The sequence below is a fragment of the Symphalangus syndactylus genome, chromosome 6 (genome assembly GCF_028878055.3).
Source record: "Symphalangus syndactylus isolate Jambi chromosome 6, NHGRI_mSymSyn1-v2.1_pri, whole genome shotgun sequence".
In the NCBI taxonomy this organism is placed as follows: domain Eukaryota; kingdom Metazoa; phylum Chordata; class Mammalia; order Primates; family Hylobatidae; genus Symphalangus; species Symphalangus syndactylus.
Window position 1 is genome coordinate 35,788,903 of NC_072428.2, and position 22,908 is coordinate 35,811,810.

A 22,908-nucleotide genomic window follows, 5' to 3' on the forward strand; every position below is an offset into this window, starting at 1 on the left:
GAAAGACATTTTTAAAATTTCTTAACACTTAGAAATTAAACATAATTCTAAATAATCCATGGACCAAAGCAGAAATCACAAGGGTGTATTTTGAATTGAATAAATTTGTGGGATGCAGCTATACCAGTCATTAGAGGGAAACTTATTGATGAAAAAAGCAAGGTACAGAACAATATGTAGAATATGCATAACTTACACTGAATATGAGGTTCACCACTTTATCCCGCCTAGAAGAGTGCCAGGTACATAGTAGCCACACTATTTGTTAAATGAGTGAGTATGCCAACAGATAGAAATATACATACATGTTTATAGTAGAGTGCAATATTTTAAGAAGGATATACTAGAAACTGGTAACATTTTGTTGGGGACCAGGGGTGGGTCCTGAGTAATAGGGTTAAAGACAAAGGATAAAATTTATAATATCTATATATCATATAGTCAAAAAATGACAATAGAATTTTACATGTATTAATCACAAATATCTGTCAGAGAAGCTCCTAATTTACCTATTATTTAACTTGATCACCACCTTCCATGCAAGAAGAAGAATCATGGTAATAACTGCTACTTATTAGGTCCCTATTATATGCTTGCTACTGTTCTGCAAGGCTACTTTCTTCCGCTTCTCTCACCTTCCAACATACAGTTCCCAATTTTTTAGTGTTGTGGACTTCTGGAGAACATAACTTAGCACAAGAAACAATTTCCTCTGCATATTCTAAAGCTTAAAAAACTTGTATTAGCTTTTTCTCCCACTAGATGGCACTCTCACTTAATCAACAAAAGACTGACAGTCAAATTGGCCCTATTCCTCAGACTGCAGAAAACCGTCTAACAAGCAAGTCTATCAAAGGAAAAAGTGAATCTCTAAAAATCTTTCCAAAGGCATGTGTGGGTCTTATTCCAGACCAACAAAAACAGTTTCTAAAACAATATTCCCAATCCCCCATGGTGGGTGAAAAAATTCATTAATGATAACTGAATATTCCACTCTCAAAACTAATTAATGTTGGCCAGGCATGGTGGTTTATGCCTATAATCTCAACACTTGGAAGGCTGAGGAGTGAAGACCCCTTGAACCCAGGAGTTTGAGACCACCCTGAGCAACACAGGGAGACCCTGTCTCTACAAAAAACTGAAAGATTAGCTGGGCATTGTGGCGCACGCCTGTAGTCCCAGCTGCACCAGAAGCTGAGGCAGGAGGATAGCTTGAGCCCAGGAGGTCAAGGCCACAGCGAGCCATGATTGTGTCACTGCACCCCAGCCTGGGCAACAGAGCAAGACCCTCTCTCCCGAAAAAGAAAAGTAAAACTAAAGTATTACCAGGCACTTTTTTTTTTTTTTTTTTTTTTTTTAGGCAGAGTCTCCCTCTGTTGCCCAGGCTGGAGTGCAGTGGGGCATAATCTTGGCTCACTACAACCTCAGCCTCCCCGGTTCAAGTCAGCTCCTGCCTCAGCCTCCTCAGTAGCTGGGATTACAGGTGCATGCCACCATGCCAGGCTAATTTTTTTATTTTTAGTGGAGACGGGGTTTTACCATGTTGGCCAGGCTAGTCTTGAACTCCCGACCAAGTGATCCACCCACCTCTGCCCCCCAAAGTGTTGGGACTACAGGCGTGAGCCACTGTGCCTGGCCCCAAGCACTTTTATTAAAGATAATTATAGTATTACATAGTAACAGCGTGTGCTATGGTCTGAGTGTGTTCCCCAAAATATGTTAAAACTTTATCACCAATGTGATAGTATTTAAAGGTGGAGTCTTCAGGAGGTGATTAAGTCATGACGGCTTGGAAGGGATTGGGGCCCTTAAAAAAGAACTTGAGGAAGTAGGTTCATTCCCTCCTATTCCTTCCGCCATGTGAGGATACAGCAACAAGGCACCACCTTGGAAGCAAAGATCTAGCTCTCACTAGACATTCAACCTGCTAGAACTCTGATCTTGAACTTGCAGCCTCTAGAATTGTAAGAAATAAATTTCTGTTGTTTATAAATTACCCAGTCTCAGGTATTCTGTTATAGCAGCACAAATGGACTAGGACACTGTGATTCTAGAATACTTATAGACTTTTGAGGCTATAGGAAATAGTTACTGACAGCATGATTCAGTACATAAAGAACAAGATCTCATTCTGTTTCCAGCAACAATGTATTTTAGGAGCTACGGACATTCTAAATACAACAAATATGCTAGGAGGAAAAAAAGAACATCTTATTAGGTGCATCAGTAAGCTGGCTTTCGCCTTGAGAGCATTTGCTAAACCTAGTCAACGAACATGGAGGAAATAGGAGACAAAGCCCAAAGTTCAACCAAAGTGAGAACTTTAAGAAGCAGCCACCCTAAATAACAGCTGGGACAAACAAATATATCTACAGAGCAAATGTGAATTTACAATCTCATCTGCTGTCACCCATTTCCCCAATTCAGTTTAGAACCTTGGTGTTGAGTAGTCAAACACATACTTCCTCCCTAACTCCACCCTGTCTCCAATATGCATAAGACAGGCCCCAAACATACAACCCTGATTTACAATGCCTGGGTGGCAGGAAAAACCTAAAGTCAATAATTTAAAAATGACCCTTCAACACACTCTTTGGTAAGACTGAGGAAAAATGGGTATTCTCATTCCATTGTTGGTAAGAAAGTCAAATGGTACACAGTATTGAGGAGAATTTGGCAACAACTAGTAATGTTGCCCTCTCCCTCCCTTTCTCCATCCCTCCAGAACCGGCCTCAAGTAATCTTCCTGCCTTGGCCTCCCAAAGTGCTGGAATTACAGGTATAAGCCACCATGCCCAGGCCTCATTAACCCTTTGATATATCAATCTCACCTCTAGCAATATAAAATGACATTATACATGTATAAGAATATTCAATACAATATTATTTGTAATAGCAAAAGAATGGGTAAAATTCAAATGAGCATTAATTATGTAGAATGTAATTATCTACACAATTTATTCTACACAAGAATAAAAATCTTATATTTGAAATATACTTGAATATTAGTCCAGGTCATGGGGGTGTACAGAATCAAATACGTGTCTAGGAAAGTTGGTGTGCATGTGTGTACAGCCATAAAAAGGAATAAGAAATATCTCTATAGAATAATGAAGTGATTTCTGAGATAGAATTTTAATTGAATAAAAGCAAAGTATAGAACAATATCTAGAATATGCTAACTTTTGCATAAGAGTGAATATATACATACCTAATATTTTCAAAATAACTCCAAAAATAAAAAGAAAATGGTCATCTATCCACAAAGGAAGATAACAGAAGAAGAAACAGAATCTCCTGTTATCTTAAAATGTACATAAAAATTACTAAAATTTAGTAATTTTTTGCATAACTAAAACACAAAATTAAACTAAACAAGGGAAAAAGAAGCAATCCTCCCCAAAATTGAAAAAAAGAAAACACTGAAATCTGGTTGTATGTCAAGTTGGTAACATAAAAGGTGAAAATAGTGACTACAAGTGACTTTTAAAAAAAAACTATTTTGACTGTACATTTCTCATGAGATACATTCTATAAGAAAAGAAAATATAAACAAAATTTAAGCTGCATTTAGAAGTCTTATTGTTTAGTAGTAAAGTTGGTATTTAAGTTCTGAAACTAGCTGGGCAGGGTGGCCCACGCCTGTAATCCCAGCACTTTGGGAGGCTGAGGTGGGCAGATCACCTGAGGTCAGGAGTTCAAGACCAGCCCCACCAACATGGCGAAACCCTGTCTCTACTAAAAATACAAAAATTAGCTGGGCGTGGTGGCAGGCTACTAGGGAGGCTGAGGCAGGAGAATCACTGGAACCTGGGGGGTAGAGGTTGCAGTGAGCTGAGATCACGCCATTTCACTCTAGCCTGAGCAAGAAAAGCAAAACTCCGTCTCAAAAAAAAAAAAAAAAAACTGAAACTATTGTAGGTAGGTTATATGATAAAGCAATTATCATCTTAGGAACCAAGGTTTTCTGCATAGACGTAAAGAGATGCAAGTATAAAATCAAAGACTTCAAGTAAAAATTCCATAATCTTACACTGAAAATATGAGTGTAGATTTGTGACTTTTTATATTTAAAAAGTTAATAACAGGCCAGGCGTGGTGGCTCACGCCTGTAATCCCAGCACTTTGGGTGCCCAAGGCGGGTGGATCACGAGGTCAGGAGATCGAGACCATCCTGGCTAACATGGTGAAACCCCGTCTCTACTAAAAATACAAAAAAAATTAGCTGGGTGTGGTGGCGGGTGCCTATAGCCCCAGCTACTCGGAGAGGCTGAGGCAGGAGAATGGCGTGAACCCAGGAGGCGGAGCTTGCAGTGAGCCGAGATTGCACCACTGCACTCCAGCCTGGGCGAAAGAGTGAGACTTCATCCCAAAAAATAAATAAATAAATAAATAAATAAATAGTTAATAACATCTGGTCTGTAGGAACGTAGATGATGATCTCTACATATCATTTTCCAGTGAAAGACCAGGATTCTTTGATTCCAAGTTTAGGCAGTATAAAATGACCATAAAATATCTTCTAGTATCAGAAAGTAAAATCTGAATCATAAACATACTTATTTGATATTTTCTGTGTATTATTACAATATATCAACCTGAATTACAGATATTATATTGAGGACTACTAAGGGTTTGTTAAAGCAACACTAGAGACACGAAGAAAAAAAACAGAGGTGAAACTATAAATTAAGAAATTTTAGACTTGATACCAAAGGCATGATCTATAAAAATAATTGATAAATTAGACTTTATCAATATTAAAAACTTTTGCTCTATGAAAGACTCTGTTAAAAGGACAAAAGTACCTGCCACAGAGTGGGAGGAAATATTTGCAAACCACATATCCAATAAAGGATTAGTAAAAAGAACTGCCAAACACAACAGTAACCAGTGCTTGGGACATAGTAAGTACTCAGTGAATGCTTCAATATAATTTCAAATTTTTTCTTTATAAAATTCAAGAAAAATTAATATTACTATTTTAATATTTAGTAGAATACCATTTTGATAAAAGCTTATCAATTTATTCATCATCATTGTACATAAAAGACATCCAGAACGACTGTTTTTGCTTTTCATGCTCTTAAATGTGTCTTTTTATGACAGAATTTCTTAATTTTGATGTAGTCCAGTCCAATTTATTTTCTCTTTTTTTTTTTTTGTATTTTTAGTAGAGATGGGGTTTCACCGCGTTAGCCAGGATGGTCTTGATCTTCTGACCTCGTGATTCGCCTGCCTCGGCCTCCCAAAGTGCTGGGATTACAGGCGTGAGCCACCACGCCCCGCCTCTCTCTCTCTCTCTTTTTAAGAGTCAGCATCTCGCTCTGTTGCCCAGGCTGGAGGGCAGTGGTGCAATCATAGCTCATGCAGTCTTGAACTTCTGGGCTTAAGCCATCCTCCTGCCTCAGCCAATCAAACTGCTGGGATTACAAGAGTGAGCCACTATCTTTTCTCTTAACATTAGTATTTTGGGGGTTTTAACTAAGAAATTTTCTCTATCCAAAGTCATAAATATATCCCCTTTTATTATCTTCTAAAGCTCTTTTTCTATTTAGAACTTTACTCCACTTGGAACTGATTTCTTTGTTTTCTATGAAGTAGAAGTCTTATTTCTTTTTATTTTCCCCAGTAAGGATATTCAGTTGTTTCACCATCATCCTTTCCTCACTAATCTGTAGTACCACCTTTACCACAAATCAAGTGACCTTGTGCGTATGGGTTACACAGGTCTGTTTGTCAGTCTTTGCACAAGTAAAACACTGTTTTAATTGCTGTAGTATACTTTATAGTTTGATATCTAGTACACAAAGTCCTCCCACCTTATTCTCTTAAGAGTATACAGGCTGCTTTTGGGCTTCTTTTTCATTTACCTAAAAAGCTGCTTTTTCAAACTCCACATAAACATGGTTGAGATTTTTGCTGGATTGCATTAAATCTACAGATTAATACGAAGATAACTGACATCTTTACAATGTCTTCCAAACTTCAGACATGGTAATATTATCTCCACTTACTTACAGTATTTCATCAGTTCTAAAATGGACACCTCCCCCAATACTACAATTTTTAAAACTGCAATGTACATTAAAATTGGTGGCTTTGGAGAGTGATATCAGCAAGGGCTGACTAGAAGCCACTAGCACTTGTTCCTTTCACAAAGACAGCAAGAACAATGAAATATATAACTATGTTAACGAAAATAACCCAGGGAGAGCTCTGGAGACATCAGTGGAGTAACAGAAACCCTGGTGAGCACAAAAACTCAGGATGGCCACACAGAGAATGAAAGGAAACACCAGCCTCCTACCACCCCAAACCCCAGCCAGGATCAAGTGGGAATCAGCAGGAACTTCTCCCTATGGCAAGGAGGTAAGCAAGAGGATCCCAGCAACCTCCATCAACACATTGGACATCTACAGACCTCACCACTGGGGTCACCTGCAGTCCTGATAGGTAATATGCCAGCTGAAGGAGCTGCCTGGGGTCCAAATAGCCATGCTCTCCCAAAGGAAACTGACACTCTGTCCTGTCCCCAGTGCCTGTGTGGCTACTGCCATCTTGGAATTGAAACTATGGCTGAAGTGTACCTTGCTTCAGAGGTGAGTAGCCACGGCTTCCCTTCATCTGTAAGGCTAAGCTGCTGAACCACCGCAGTCTGGTGGTCCAACTTCCCCAGGCAGAGCTGTGAGCAGCTGTTACACCCTTACACATAGGGTCAAGCAGAGGTGGAGGTACTCCACCTACGCCTCTCCCACCCCCTCAAGCTGGAGCTGCAGCAGTATGCTGCCTCCAGGGAAAAGAGTACTGGGGCCACTCAGAGCAGTAACACCCCTCTGCCATCAGGGTTGAAGCAGTGCCCTGCATCCCAGGAAATGGTGCCTTGGCTGCCCAGAGAAGCCACGACCCCGGCAGCTAAGCTGAAGTAGCACCCAGTATCATGAGAAACGGTGCCTGGGCTACCCAGAACAGTAATGCCCCACAGGTCTATGTTGATGTGGCATACTACTCTCTGGCGAATCAGTGACCTGGCTAAGCTAAGCATCTGTGCATCCCAGGGCTGAGCTGATGCAGTATGCTGCATCCCAGAGAAACAAGAGCAGTGGCTGAGCTGAGACACCCCACCTTACACAATGACTCTAGTACCCTGCTTGCCTGAAGCTAGACTAACCCCCACGAGTCCGAGCTGCAGAGACACCCACTGTGCCTTTAGGCCACCTGCCACCCCTAGGGCCCAAATGACAGCTGAGCTCCACCATTCTGGGGTACTTGCTGCTGCTGCACCCAGTCTCACAGAGTCTGGGATACAGCCAACACCCACCATCCCAGTGTCTAGAGTCACTACTATAGAGTGTACCCTGCTCCCCCAGCCCAAACCTCCAGAATATCCCTGCTTCCCCAGGGTCAGGCCAGTGCTGTGGCTTGAACTCCAAGGGTAAAACCACAGTTACAACTGGGCCCTCTGGTTCCAAGCTGTTGGAGGGTGCCTCCATTGTCACAGATCCTAGTTCTTGTGGGAAACGTACATCCAACCCTGCCACAGAGGGTGAATCTGCACCCCAAGACCCAGGTAACACAACAGGTTCATGGGACTCTGATGAAGTACTGTGGCCCCACTGCTGCTCCAAGCACCACTGCTGCTGCTTGTAGACCATGTCAGACCTAACAGCAGGGTCAGCTAAATCTTCCTATTGTAGGAAAAATGAAAACATGAGGATCTCCCAAACTGTTGCAACTGAGTACCTTAAAAACTATGCTGCTGCGGGCCGGGTGTGGTGGCTCACGCCTGTAATCCCAGCACTTTGGGAGGCCGAGGAAGGTGGATCATGAGGTCAGGAGATGGAGACCATCCTGGCTAACATGGTGAAACCCCATCTCTACTAAAAATACAAAAAACTAGCCGGGCGTGGTGGCGGGCGCCCAGCTACAGGGAGGCTGAGGCAGGAGAATGGCGTGAACCAGGGAGGCAGAGCTTGCAGTGAGCCGAGATTGCACCACTGCACTCCAGCCTGGGCAACAGAGTGAGATTCTGTCTCAGAAAAAAAAAAAACAAAAAAAAACAAAAAAAAAACTATGCTGTTGCCACCACTGCCACAAACTTCTACAGCCTATACCGCTGAGTCATTCATATTATTGCTGATGTTGAACACAGGGCAAGAAGCTGCAAAGAGACTATACCACTGCACCTATCTGGAAACATACTCACCACACCATTCCCAACTGGAACACTAAAACTCATCTACAACAGGCAGAAGTCTTTCCCTTTGCAACACTAGGAAGTCTGGAAAAGGCAATTCCTCCACCAGATGTCTACATCAAAAAAGTTGAATGATTTCAAATACAAAACCTAATGATGCATCTCAAAAAACCAGAAAAGCAAAGTAGAAGGAAAGAAATAACAAAGGTCAGAGCAGAAATGAACAAAATTGAGACTTAAAAAATACAAAAGATCAATAAGAAAACTTAGTTTTTAAAAAAGACAAGCAAAATTGACAAACCATTAGCTAGACTAAGAAAAAAAAAAACACCAAAATAAATAAAATCAGAAACAAAGAGACATTAAAATAGATACCATAGAATTATAAAGGTTTATTAGAGACTATGATGAACAACTATATGCTAACAAATTGGAAAACCTAGAGGAAATGGATACATTCCTGGACACATACAACCAAGATTGAACCAGGAATAGAAAATCTAAACAGAACACAAGTAACTAGATTGAATCTGTAATAAAAAGTCTACCAAAGAAAAATTCAGGACCCGATGCTTTCACTGCTAAATTGTACCAAACACTTAAAGAACTAACACTGATTACTCTCAAACTCTTCCAGAAAATCAAGAGGGGGGGATTTCTTCCAAACTCATTCTACGAGGTTAGCATTACATAGATAACAAAATCAGTTAAAGACACTACAAAAAACAAACTGCAGGCCAATATCCCAGATGAACACAGATGTAAAAGTCCTTAACAAAATACAAGCAAACTAAATCTTGTGGCACATCAGAAGATCACCTGCCATGATCAAGTGGGATTCATCCCAGATATGCAAGGATGACAAAATGTACACAAGTCAATAAACATGATACTTCAACAAAATGAAGGACAAAAGCCATATGATCATCTCAAAAGACACAGAAACGCATCTGATAAAATTCAACATCCCTTCATGATAAATACTCTCAACAAGTTAGGCATAGAAGGAACGTACCTCAACACAATAAAGGCCATCAATGACAAACCCACAACCAAAAACATACTGAATGGGGACAAGTTCAAACCATTTTCTCTTAGATATGGAATAAGACGAGGATGTCCACTTTCACCACTTTTATTCAACATAATACTAGCCAGAGCAATCAGGCAAGAGAAAGAAATAAAGGACATCCAAATTGGAAAGAAGGGAGACAAATTGTTCCTCTTTGAAGACGACATGATCTTATACAGAAAATCTAAAAACCTCTTAGAACTGACAAACACATTCAATAAAGCTGAATGATACAAAATCAATATACAAAAATCAGTAGCATTTCTATACCCAGGGGAAGTAATAAAGAAACCAAGAAAGCAATCCCATTTATATAACTAGAGTAAAATAAAATACTTAGGAACAAGTTTAAACAAAGAGTTGAAAGATCTCTACAATGAAAACTACAAAATACTGATGAAAGAAATTGAAGAGAACACACCAAAAATGGAAAGTCATCCCATGCTTATGAATTGGAAGAATTAATACTGTTGAAATAACCATACTGGCCAAGGTGATTTACAGATTCAGTGTAATTCCTATCAAAATACCAATGACATTCTTCGTAGAAATGAACAACCCTAAAACTTGCACGAAACCACAAAAGATCCTGAATAGCCAAAGTGATCCTGAGCAAAAACAGCAAAGCTGGAGGCATCACAATTCCTGATGTCAACAAGCTATAGTAACCAAAACAGCATGATATTGGCATAAAAGCAGACACATAGACCAAAAGAACAGAATGGAGAACCCAGAAATAAATCCATACATTTACAGCCAACTGATTTTTGGCAAAGGTACCAAAAACATTCATTGGAGAAGGGACAGTCTCTTCAATTGTTGAGAAAAATGGATATCCATATGCAAACAAAAAAAAAAAGAAAAAAAAAATTAAACTAGATCCCTATCTCCTACCATATACAAAAACACTAAAAATGGTCCGAGCGCGGTAATCCTAGTACTTTGGGAGGCTGAGGTGGGTGGCTGGCTTAAGCCCAGGAGTTCAAGACCATCCTGGGCAATATGGCAAAACCCCATCTCTACTAAAAACACAAAAATTAGCTGGGTATAGTAGCGCACACCTGTAGTCCCAGCTCCTCAGGAGACTGGGGTGGAAGGACAGCTTGAGCACAGGAGGCAGAGGTTGCGGTGAGCTGAGATGGTGCCACTGCACTCCAGCCTGGGCGACAGAAAATAAATAAATTTTAAAAAAATCAACTAAAAATGGATTAAGTATTTAAATGTAAGACTTTAAATTATTAAACTAATAGAAGAAAACAGGGGAAACGCTTCGGGACATCGGTCTGGGCGAAGATTTTGTGGAAAGGATCTCAAAAGCACAAACAACAAAAGCAAAAATAGACAAATGGGATTATACCAAATTAAATAGCTTTTACAAAAAAAATCCCATGCAGATGAGTAGAAGGATTAATATCATTAAAATGGTCACACTGCCCAAAGCAATGTATAGATTCAATGTTATTCCTATCAAACTACCAATGACATTCTTCACAGAACTAGGAAAAACTATTTTAAAATTCATATGGAACCAAAAAACAGCTCAAATAACCAAGGCAATCCTAGGCAAATAGAACAAAACTGGAGGTTTCACGTTTCCCGACTTCAAACTATACCACAGGGCTACAGTAATAAAAACAGCACAGTACTGGTACAAAAACAGACACATAGACCAATGGAACAGAACAGCGGGCCCAGAAATAAAGCCACACACCCACAACCTTCAATCAGATTGAAGATCACAATCTAATCTTCAACAAAGCTGACAAAAACAAGCAATGAGGAAAGGACTCCCTATTCACTAAATGGTGCTGGGACAACTGCCTAGCCATATGCAGAAGACTGAAATTAGACCCCTTCCTTTCAACTCAAGATGGACTAAAGACTTAAATGTAAAACCCAAAACTATAAAAACCCCAAAAGACAACCTAGGCAATACCATCCTGGACATAGGAACAGGCACAGATTTCATGACAAAGATGCCAAAAGTAATTGCAACAAAAGCAAAAATTGACAAATGGGGTTTAATTAAACTAAAGAGCTACCGCATAGCAAAAGAAACCATCAACAGAGTAAACAGACAACCCTTAGAATGCAAGAAAATATTTGCAAACTATGCATCTGACAAGGTCTAATAACCAGCATCTATAAGGAATTTAAACAAATTTATACAAAAAGCAAACAACCCCATTAAAAGGTGGGCAAAGGACATGAAGAGACACTTTTCTAAAAGAGGCCATGCATGTGGCCAACAAGCATATGAAGAAAAGCTCAATATCACTGATCATTAGAGAAATGAACACCAAAATCACAATGAGATACCATCTCATACCAGTCAGAATGGCTATTATAAAAAGTCAAAAAATAACAGTGCTGGCAAGATTGAGGCGAAAAGGGAACACTTAAACACTGTCTGAGTGTGAGTTAGTTCAAACATTGTGGAAAGCAGTATGGTGATTCCTCAAAGAGCTAAAAACAGAACCACCAGGCCAGGTGTGGTGGTGCACACCTATAATCCCAGCACTTTGGGAAGCCAAGGTGGGCAGATCACTTGAAGTCAGCAGTTCAAGACCAGCCTGGCCAACATGGTGAAACCTCATCTCTACCAAAAATACAAAAATTAGCCAGCACGGCAGTGTACGTCTGTAGTCCCAGCTACTCGGGAGGCCGAGGTTGGAGAATTGCTTGAACCTGGGGGATGGAGGTTGCAGTGAGACAAGATTGCACCACTGCACTCCAGCCTGGGAGACAGAATGAGACCCTATCTTAAAAAAAACAAAAACAAAACAAAACAGAACTACCATTTGACCCAACAATTCCATTACTGTGTATATACCCAGAGAAATAAAAATCATTCTACCATAAAGAGCAAGATGCACGTGAATGTTCATTGCAGCATTATTCACAACAGCAAAGATACGGAATTGGGATCAACCTAAACGCCCATCAGTGACAGAGTGGATAAAGAAAATGGTGGCACAGATACGCCATGGAATACTATGCAGCCATAAAAAAGAACGAGATCATGTCTTTTGTGGGAACATGGATGGAGCTGGAGGCCATTATGTTTAGCAAACTAATGCAGGAACAGAAAACCAAATACCACATGTTCTCACTTATAAGTGGGAGCTAAATGATGAGAACTCACGAATACAAGAAGGGAACAACAGACACTGGGGCCTACTTGAGGGTAGAGGTTAGGAGAAGGGAGATGAGTAAAAAAAAATAACTATTGGGTACTGGGCTTAGTACCTAGGTGATGAAATAATTTGTACAACAAACCCCCATGGCACAAGTTATTGTCTAAATAACAAACCTGTATATGTACTCCCAGATCTGAAAGAAAAAAAAAAAGCCACTAAAAAAGTAAAGTTTCTGCACAGCAAAGAAAACAACAGAGTGAAGAGACAATCTGCAGAATGGGAGAAAATATTTGCAAATTACTTATCCAGTAAGAGATTAATATCCAGAATATATGAAGAACTCAACAGCAAAAACCCAAATAATCTGATCAAAAATGGGCGAATAAACTGAATAGACATCTCTCAAAAGAAGACATATAAAAGGCCAACAGGTATATTAAAAAATGCTCAACATTACTAATCATCAGGAAAATGCAAACAAATTATAATGTGATATTATTTCATGCCAGTTAGAACGGCTGTTATCAAAAAGACAAAATAAGGATGCAAGGATGCAGAGAAGGAGAATTCTTATACACTGTTGGTAAGAATATAAATTAGTACAGCCATTATGAAAAAGAGTAAAGAGGTTCCTCAAAAAACTAAAAATAGAACTATTATACGATCCAGCAATCACACTACCGGGTATACATATTCAAAGGAAAGGAAAACAGTATGTCAAAGAAGTGTCTGTACACCCACGTTTCTAACAGCACTATTCACAATAGCCAAGATATAGAATCAACCTAAGTGTCTATTAAAAGTTGAATGGACAAAAAATAATGTGGCATATATACACAATATACAGTTTACAGGAGACAATTTGTATTTATAATAAATGCTTATGTGTCTACAAATGCAAGCTGTAAATTTGAAGGGTTTACTTTTACTCCCAGGTAGAAGTAAACAGTATTACTGATAAAATATTTTTAAGTTGTTATATAATTTTAGAGTTTAAAATAAAAATTAACAAATATTTTGTGTTCTCTGAGGGATTACCTGAAAAATGTTTGTAAGGGCAGTTGATTCACATTCCTGAATAACTTAACCTTTTAATATTCATGATTAGAATACTTTGTAAGTTATCGAAGACTGAATAAAAGAAAGGCTAGGAAGTGGTTAAGAGCATAGACAAGAACAAAAGTATAGATTATAAGACCAAAATAATTATACACAAGGGACCTATTAATTATATTTCTATTCTCTTTGCTTTCATTTCATTCTTGATTCAGATGTTAGCATATCTATGAAAAAATATGAACCACAATTTTTCTTTCAATGTTCAAGTACTATAAATATCTCCCTGTTAATACTTAACAGTACTGGAAAATAGTACTGCGGAATGGGAATTTTATATTTTATCTAAAATTATTAGGCATTGTCAGCACTACCTAAAAATTGTTTCCAAGGCAGCAAACTGACAATTATGCTTGAAATATACATAAAGTACATTTTGATTCAACTAACGTTAAGAAAAATACCAAGAATACCCCAAATCCCAATAACTCACATCCATCAGCTTACTTTCATACTTCTGCACACCAACTACAGACCCACAGACAGTCAGTTAGTAAATGCTAGACATGGAAAGAGAAAGTCTTCTGCTTTTACAAAGGGCTGTAAGCAAGGGAGAAGCCCTAAGAATGTTCTTCCTCCAAGAATTAATATTCTTTATTTCATGTATATGATTATTTTCAACTTTTATTGAATTAGCTAGTGTAGTAGCTCACTCATGAGTTACAGAGTACTTAAAAGTTTGCATAACTTTCAAAATGAATAGCTAAATTATTGAGATCTTATGTGCCAGAAACTGTTCTAAGAAATTTGCATTAATTCATTTAATCTTCACAAAAAACCTTATGAAGTTGGTAACACTGTTATTTTCGTTTTATAGAGAAGGAAACTGAGGCACAGAGAGGTAACATGCCCAAGAATGGAGGTAGTTTGCTTCTGGAGCAACATTCTTAACCCTGTCATATTACTATCTCCATGCCTTCATGTGCTGTACATAAAATTATAAACGTCTGAGGCCAGCGAATTTCTCTCTAGGAACGTTCTCTTACAATTTTACAATTCACATTTCGTCATCATTTACTAATGCTAAGCCTCGTGGACTTAGTTTATGTGTTTGCAAAGTTATGCTGAAAACATAGAGGAAATATAGCAATACCAAATGAGTCAATTTGGCTTACTGAGTCAGAATTAGGGATGCTTATTTTAAACAGTTTTATTAAGCAGGCAGAAATAAGAAGCAATAAAGAACAGCTCTCAAAACAAGAACTTCTATTGGTAGACTAAAATGTAAAAAATGAGGACACATACACAAAGACATAGGTATTAACATCTTCCAGGGATTAAACTGTTTACATTTAACTGAAACATTTTGTCAAACAGAAATTCCATCTGATAAAAATGAAAATGTAGAGCATGAGGACTATAGTTAGTAATATTGTACTGTATGTGAAAAATGTCCTAAGAGAATAGATTTTAGGTGCTCTGATTACATACACAAAGACAGGTAAGTATGTGAGATGACAGACATGTTAATTTGACAGCAGTAATAATCTCACTGTGTAAATCAAAACATCACGTTGTACACCTTAAATATATAATATAAAAAGAAAACTTCTCTTAAATAAAAACAAAAATGAAAATATAAAATTAAAGGCAAGCCTAAAACTGGAAATCTGTTAATGAAAGCCAAGTGATCGTTTATTAAATAACATGCTAACAGCAATAATTTAGCTTTTTAAAATTACATTCTTATCTAGAAAAACCTTCCAAAATAAAGACAAAAATTCATGAACAGGTGCAGACTAGAAACATATTTAGATTAAGCCATGGAATAGTTAGGGGTCCACAGTAGAAGAAAACAGATGTACATCTCTGCAATATATGATTTTTACATTGCTATACTGGATTACACATCCATTAAACATCTGTGCCCAATTCTGGAGGGTATATTCCATTTTTATCTTTCCTTGTTGAAAATACTTGTAAAAAGAGAAAAAAAATGCTTAACCATGGCTTATTCTAGATTTTTGCATCCTTACTATGTTGTATGTAAAAAATAAAAAAGACAGGAGTCTGTGCAATTTAAGTTTAAAATGGTGGTTCATGAAAATGTGGCTACAGATTTAAAATAGTTCTTTACCATTTGCCTACTGTTTCAGCCAACGTGCCCAAAACAAGGAGGATAAAGTTTAGAAAGCATACCTGCCCTTTGTTTAATTATGTAATTAATGTTTTCCAGCTTCTCAAATCAAAAATCCTAATGAAAGTACCAAATAAAGTTAGGGACTTCTAGGATTTAGAAGATACCATAAATGATATTTCCAATCCACAAAGATGATTGAAAATAATTTAGCACAAAACTTCTTACGCCTTAAATACAAATTTCACTAGAGAAATAAGGCCATCCAGAGCTGACTGCCATTGAATAACTGCCATAAGTTTAATGTCCAATGCCCCACCTAGAGCACTTAAAACAGTTGCTAGACTTCAACTCACTTAAAACAAGGAAAGGCAGACAGTGAGATAACGCAAATGCTTAAGTAACACCTTTGTGGTGAGGAAGAAGAAAAGTTCTTAGTTATCCCTTCCTGGATACACTGATTTGTTTTTCATTACTGGCTTCGAAGAACCTTGGCTCCTTTCATCTCAGACTCCAGTGACTCCAGTGACTGCCTTCCTGATGAAGAGAGAGGTCTTACCCGACCAACGCTCTAAAGTGAAAGGTGTTCTTTATTTCAGTTAGAGCAAGGGTCCCCAACCCCAAGCCAGGCATGGGTACTGGTCCGTGGCCTGTTAGGACCTGGACTACACAGCAAGAGGTGAGTGGCAGGCCAGCATTACCACCGGAGCTCCGCCTCCTGTCAGATCAGCAGTGGCATTAGATTCTCATAGGAGCGTGAACCCTACTGTGAACTGCCCAAGTGAGGGATCTAGACTGTATGCTCCTGATGAGAATCTAATGATGTGAGGTGGAACAGTTTTATCCTGAAACCATCCCATCCCCATCCCCCAATCCATGGGAAAACTGTCTTCCATGAAACTGGACACTGGTGCCAAGAAGTCTGGGGACTACTGAGTTACAAACTAGGAAAAGAGAAACCATAAAAGCTATTTAAAATAGAGGAATAGAGGAAAATTAATGTCAAAAGTCACTTATACAGAGGATAAAAGATATGAGCAGCCATCAAGAGAGTGAGACAACCAGACTTGATAATGCCCAGAAGTAACTAGCATTCCTAGGCTACTGCTACAAGAACCCAGGGCTGGGGTTGCACAGTGGATGCTGGAATTACAGCATGCCTTTCCGGTGGGAAGTGGAACCACAAAAGAAGCAGCTTTTGCCAGCAACACACTAGAGATAAAGAAGGGAAGAAATGCCCTGGCTTCTCCCTTTCTTAAATCTTGGGAGATTTAGTGTTTCTAGTGTTTCCCATTGGGTTCCCCAAACTCAGTAGAAGTTAGCCATCATTGGAGCTTGGGAAAGGCAGCCTGCAGGGTTAGCCCTCCTCAGTACAGAAGAAAGCAGAAGCCCTCCTTAGTACAGAAGATAGCAAAATGGATTCCAGTACAACTTTCAATAAAGTTCACATCATAAAGACAATCTCATGAATTCATTCAATCCAGCTAACTGCAGTTATTAAACCAGTTGGCTCTAAGATATCAATTGCATATTAATAATTCTAGATCATCTTTCAGATTTGGAAGTGAAAAATCCTAGAACATCAATATCCAGAAGTATAATTCTGCTAGGCAGAGCAAGAACTATCCCATTAGTTATTGTAATCAGATATATAATAATGTTCAACTGAGGTAATAGGAAGTTTGGACAAGTCTTTCTTTTGGTTTGCCTATAAAGTCTATTTTGGAGTAATTTAAAAGATGCATTTTCTAAGAAGAGTAAAATATACAGCATAAACTATTTAAAATTCTTGTCAAGTAGATGCCTCAAATATGCTTTCTCGGAAGCATCTTTTCATAATCTTTAAAGAAATGTTACATTTTTAATTCAAATCTACTCTTTCAATTCATGAGAAATCAGAGTGCTGATACAAATTCTTTGCTGTGAGAATATTGATATTGTGACTAAAGGTTGTTTAAGGCCAATCTTAGCATTAAAAAAAAAATCAACATACTGTTTCACATACAAAATAGTAACTGTCAACTGTGACTGTCATCAGCTCTAGACTGGAACTCCCTACACTACTACATTAAATCTAAATATTCCAAAAGTTCCTTGAAACATTTATTTCACTAGGATTATAACTATGTTTATTCAAAATTTATAAAAGATTATAAAGCAAAACTCATTGTTTTCAAAATTTTTTGATAAATTTTATGAAAATATATCTACCAAATAGAACTTTAAGGAAAAAACTTATTTCAAAATAATTTAAAAATCTTTATTAGAAATACTATCCAGTTTATTTCTGTCAAATTGACATATCAGTAAGTCAAATCAGCTGTCAAATACATTTTTTTTTTTTTCGAGGTGGAGTCTCGCTCTGTCACCCAGGTTGGAGTGCAGTGGCCTGATCTTGGGTCACTGCAACCTCCACCTCCTGGGTTCAAGCCATTCTCCTGCCTCAGCCTCCCAAGTAGCTGGGATTACAGGTGCCTGCCACCACGCCCAGCTAATTTTTGTATTTTTAGTAGAGATGGGGTTTCATCATGTTGGCCAGGCTGGTCTCAAACTCCTGACCTCAGGTGATCCACCTGCCTCAGCCTCCCAAAGTGCTGGGATTACAGGTGTGAGCCACCATACCCAGCCTCCATTAATTTTATTTTCCATGTATTTAAAAATAAATATTCTGTCTTGACTCAAGATTTCAACAGCAAATTATAAAGCTATGTAACATACCTTCCTTTTATTATTTCAATAATAGCAATAAATTCTATTTTATGTGATAATGGACATTGATTACATGGCCTAACAGATTAGAAAGATAGGACATTTAGTATGATAATGGTGGCAATATCACGTTAATTTTGATGAAACAGTCCTGATAAGTTTTTATTAGTCCCTGGAGGCTTTCAGGCAAACACTTAGGTATCTAAAACTTAGAAAGTAGAAAAATAATTTATTAGGATTTTTAAGATAAAAAAGATAATTTATCACTTTTTAAAGATTATGAATAGCCAATAAATAAGGGTCATTTCAGAAGAAACTACAGTAAGAAGACTGTACCTATTTTTTTAAATTACACATTATAGTATCTAATGTAGCTATTTAAAAAATAATGTCACCATTCTGCCATGTATCAAATATAATTAAATTCATGAAAACTATTATCTTATTCATTACTTTAAAAAAGTTTTTTCATTTTACCAATGAAAGTAGTTTTTTCTGTAAACACTCACCATCCACTCAGATATGATAACATCTACTTTTTCTACAGGAAGATGAACTTCTTCAATTTTTCCTTTAATTAGTGTAATAGTATCTTCAAGTTTATTTAGTCTGAAAATTATCAAAATGAATTAGATTAGTAGGTTAAACAGATTCTGAAAGCTAGTTAAATTGTATAATTTTTTGCCAACAACTCGTATCGTTTTGTGGGACAAAAAAGTATTTCAATCAAAGTTTAGTTGTTCTTTGGACATTATAATTATTTTATGGTCACTCCATGAATGCCCAAAGATGTTTCTGGTTAATATGGCAATACAGTGAACAAATCTGAGTTTGAAAAGAAATCCAAATTTTATCAAGAATAACATGTCAATGAAGTTACATGTCTTTAAAACAAACAACAACACAGTGGTGAAGACAGACATATAAGACATATAAAAGTATGGTTTAAAGGGAAGTGGTGTGTCTGTCATAGGGGTGAGAGAATTTGAAGCCCCAAGCCCCTAATTTAAGCCCCAGATTCTCTAGCATTTGTCAGCTATGTGATCTTCACCAAATTTTTAAGTAATTTCGTTGAGCCTGTGCTACTCCTGTATAAAAGAGAATAATACTGACCCTATTTACTTCACAGGCTATTAAGAGGATCAAATACTTGTGAAAGCTATACATGTATCTATAAACAATAATGACACTATCATCAACAACAGAACATTAAGTGTTATATAAAACCTGAAATCCTATCACTATCAAAAATTATTTAACCTTGACCAGTGGCATTCATTAGACGTTTTTATACACTTGATCATAAGATTAGCAATATTTCCCCTTCTTCTGTAATATGAAACAACAGTTATTTTCACAAAGGTGAATGTAAGCTGCTGGTTAAGTTTACATCTGATTAATAAATTCCCAATTCTCAGAATGTACATTGTAACTATAGAGGATTTTTTTCCTGCATCAAAGAAGAAATTGTCCCCCCTTAACTTCATTGGGTATTATTTACAAACAATTCAGTGCATTCATTTTAGGGTAATTTTGTTAAATTCTGAAAAACAGATACTTTGTTGACCACAATCAATATATAGAACACTTCCTCTTCCCCCAAAGATTAGTGCCCATTTCCAGAAAATCTCCCCATCCACAAGAAACCACTGATTTTCTTTCTTTCATTATATATTAGAGTTGCATTTTACAGAGTTTCATACTAACAGAATCGTGCTGATTATTTTTGTGCCTGGCTTCCTCCGATAAGCATGATACATTTTTAGTTTCATGTATACTTTTGTGTATATCAGTAGTTTGTTTGTTCCTTGCTACTGCTGAGTAGTATTCCACCACATGGATAAATCACAATTTTGTTTATACATTCATCTGTGTATGTAATTCTGGATTGCTTCTAGCTTTGGACCATAATGAATAAAGCTGGTATAAACATCTGTGTATAAGCAGAATTGCTCCATCAAATGGTAGTGTATATCTAACTTTTTAAATAAACCGCCAACTTGTTTTACAAAGCATATAAACAATTTGACATTTCCAGCAGTAATACATGTGCATTCCTGTTGCTTCACATCCTTGTTAATACTATTGTTGATCTTCGAAATTTTCACTGTGTAGAAAGAATTCATTGTGGTTATAAAGTGCATTTTCCTAATGATCAAGCATTTTTCCTAGGCTTGCTTGCCATATTCCCATGTCTTCTTTTGTTTGAATCTTTTGCCCATTTAAAACATCAGGTCAGTTGTATTCTTTATTTATTTATTTATTTTTTTTAAAGACAGGGTCTCACTCTGTTGCCCAGGTTAGAATGCAGTGGTACAATCACAGCTCAATGTAGCCTCAACCTCTCTCAAGCTCAAGTGCTCCTCTCACCTCAGACTCCTGAGTAGCTGGGACTACAGGTACGTGACACCATGCCTGGCTAATATTTGTGTTCTTTGTAGAGATGGGGTTTCTTTATGTTGTGGCTGGTCTCAAACAATCAACCTACCTCAGCCTCCCAAAGTGCTGGGATTACAGGCATGAGCCACCACACTTAGCCCAGTTGTATTCTTATTACTGAATTCTAAGAGTTCTTTACATATTCTGGATACAAATTCTGTCAGATTTATGTACAGTGAATAATTCTGCCATACTGTGGTTGGTTCTTAATTTTTTAAATGGTATGTTTTGAAGAGCTAAAGTTTTTAACTTTGATAAAGACCAACTTATCATTTTTTTTCTTTTATGGTTCATGCTTTTGGTGACATATTTAAGGAATCTTTGCCTACACCAAATACTTCACCTACGTTTTCTCCTGAAATGTTTTCAGTTTTCATTTCAGTTAATTTTCTCATATGTATCTTGTTCATTTTTCCCCCATATCAATAACTACTGATACAGTGTTGAAAAAACTTTGTTGGACAGACTATCAACAGTGACAGTTTCAACGTTGTTGGGAAAACTATCACTAACTTATGGAATTACTTTGATATCTTTGTCAAAAACAACCATGTATGTGTGGATTTATTTCTGGACTTTCAATTCTGCCCCCAAACTTAGATGTGTATCCTTATGCCAATACAACACTTTCTTGATTACTATAGCTTAACATCCAGCCAAGAAATTTGATAGTGTACCTCCTTAAAGTTTATTCTTTTTAAAAATCCTTCTGGTTATTCTTGATCATTTGCACTCCCATATCCATTTTTTTTTTTTTTTTTGAGATGGAGTCTCGCATTGTCGCCCAGGCTGGAGCGCCATGGCATGATCTCGGCTCACTGCAAGCTCCGCCTCCCAGGTTCATGCCATTCTCCTGCCTCAGCCTCCCGAGTGGCTGGGACTACAGGCACCTGCCACCATGCCTAGCTAATTTTTTGTATTTTTAGTAGAGATGGGGTTTCACTGTGTTAGCCAGGATGGTCTCGATCTCCTAACCTCGTGATCCACCCGCCTCGGCCTCCCAAAGTGCTGGGTTTACAGGCATGAGCCACCATGCCTGGCCTTTTTTTTTTTTTTTTTTAAAGAGAGAATCTCACTCTGTTAGGCTGGGGTGCAGTTGTGTGATCATGGCTCACTGTAAACTCAAACTCCCGGGATCAAGATAATTTTTTGGAACTGATAAAAAGCATTAAGCCACAGACAAAAGTAATCCAATGAATCTCAAGACTAAATTTTTAAAAATCTTTAATACTTAAAAAAATCAGAGGAAAAAAATCAACAAAGGCAAATTATCTTCAATGGAATAACAATTGTTCTGACAGGTGACTTCTTAATAGCAACAACGAAAGCCATAGATAGTAGAATATCACCAATGAACTAGGCAAACCTTTTCTTAAACTGCCGAAGTAAAAATATTTTAGACTTACAGGACGTATGATCTCTGTTGCAACTATTCAACTGCTATTACTGTGTGAAAGAGGCAATAGACAATATGTAAACAAAAAGGCCCAGCTGTGTTCCAGCTTTACTTAACAAAAACAGGTAGCTGGCCCATGGACTGAGGTTTACCAACCCCTGTACAACAATATTACTGCCAATGTAGAATTCTATATGTAGAGAAAAATATCTCCCAGAATTATAGGCAAAATACACTTCAGACCAACAAACAACAATCTCTTTGGCTACTGACATAAATGTACAATGAAGGAAATATTAAAAAATTAGTTCAAGAAGAAGAAAACTGGTCCTAGATGGTCAGGGAAAAAGGAAGAAATGAGAGAAGCGAATGGACATACGTGGGTGAGTGAATACGTAAGATCAGAGTGTCAAATCTAACTCACATGAACCAGAGATCTTACCCAGTGTCAAGCTTTACAAATAATTTTTAAAATACAGGGAATCAGGAAGTCCAGACTAAGAGACTTGGGATATTAAAAGCAGCTGCTTCAGTCCTTCCTTCCCTATATGAGCTACACAATCTCTGGCCCAGAGTAGAAAAGGTCTTCAAATGGGGTGAATGGGTTATCAATTCACACAGTAAGAAGCCTTGCTCTGTATGACAGGTTGATCCCTACTTCTTCTGAGTCTCCTGATTGCCTGTACCTTTGAAATTATTAATAAAGTTTAAAACTGGGTAATCTCTCTTGGTAATATTGGGTAATTAGGTTCACGTGTGTCT

The 22,908-nt window shown here is 37.7% G+C and overlaps 1 protein-coding gene across 3 annotated transcripts in view; it reads right to left on the reverse strand.

Annotated features, from left to right (window-relative positions):
• PRMT3 (protein arginine methyltransferase 3) overlaps nucleotides 1–22,908 on the reverse strand; it is a 126,552-nt gene that overhangs the window by 64,578 nt on the left and 39,066 nt on the right. For all 3 annotated transcript variants that reach the window (XM_055282149.2, XM_055282150.2, XM_055282152.2), the window contains one exon: nucleotides 18,821–18,920. In XM_055282149.2, the coding sequence (XP_055138124.1) occupies nucleotides 18,821–18,920 (100 nt within the window). The remainder of the gene's footprint in view (nucleotides 1–18,820; nucleotides 18,921–22,908) is intronic.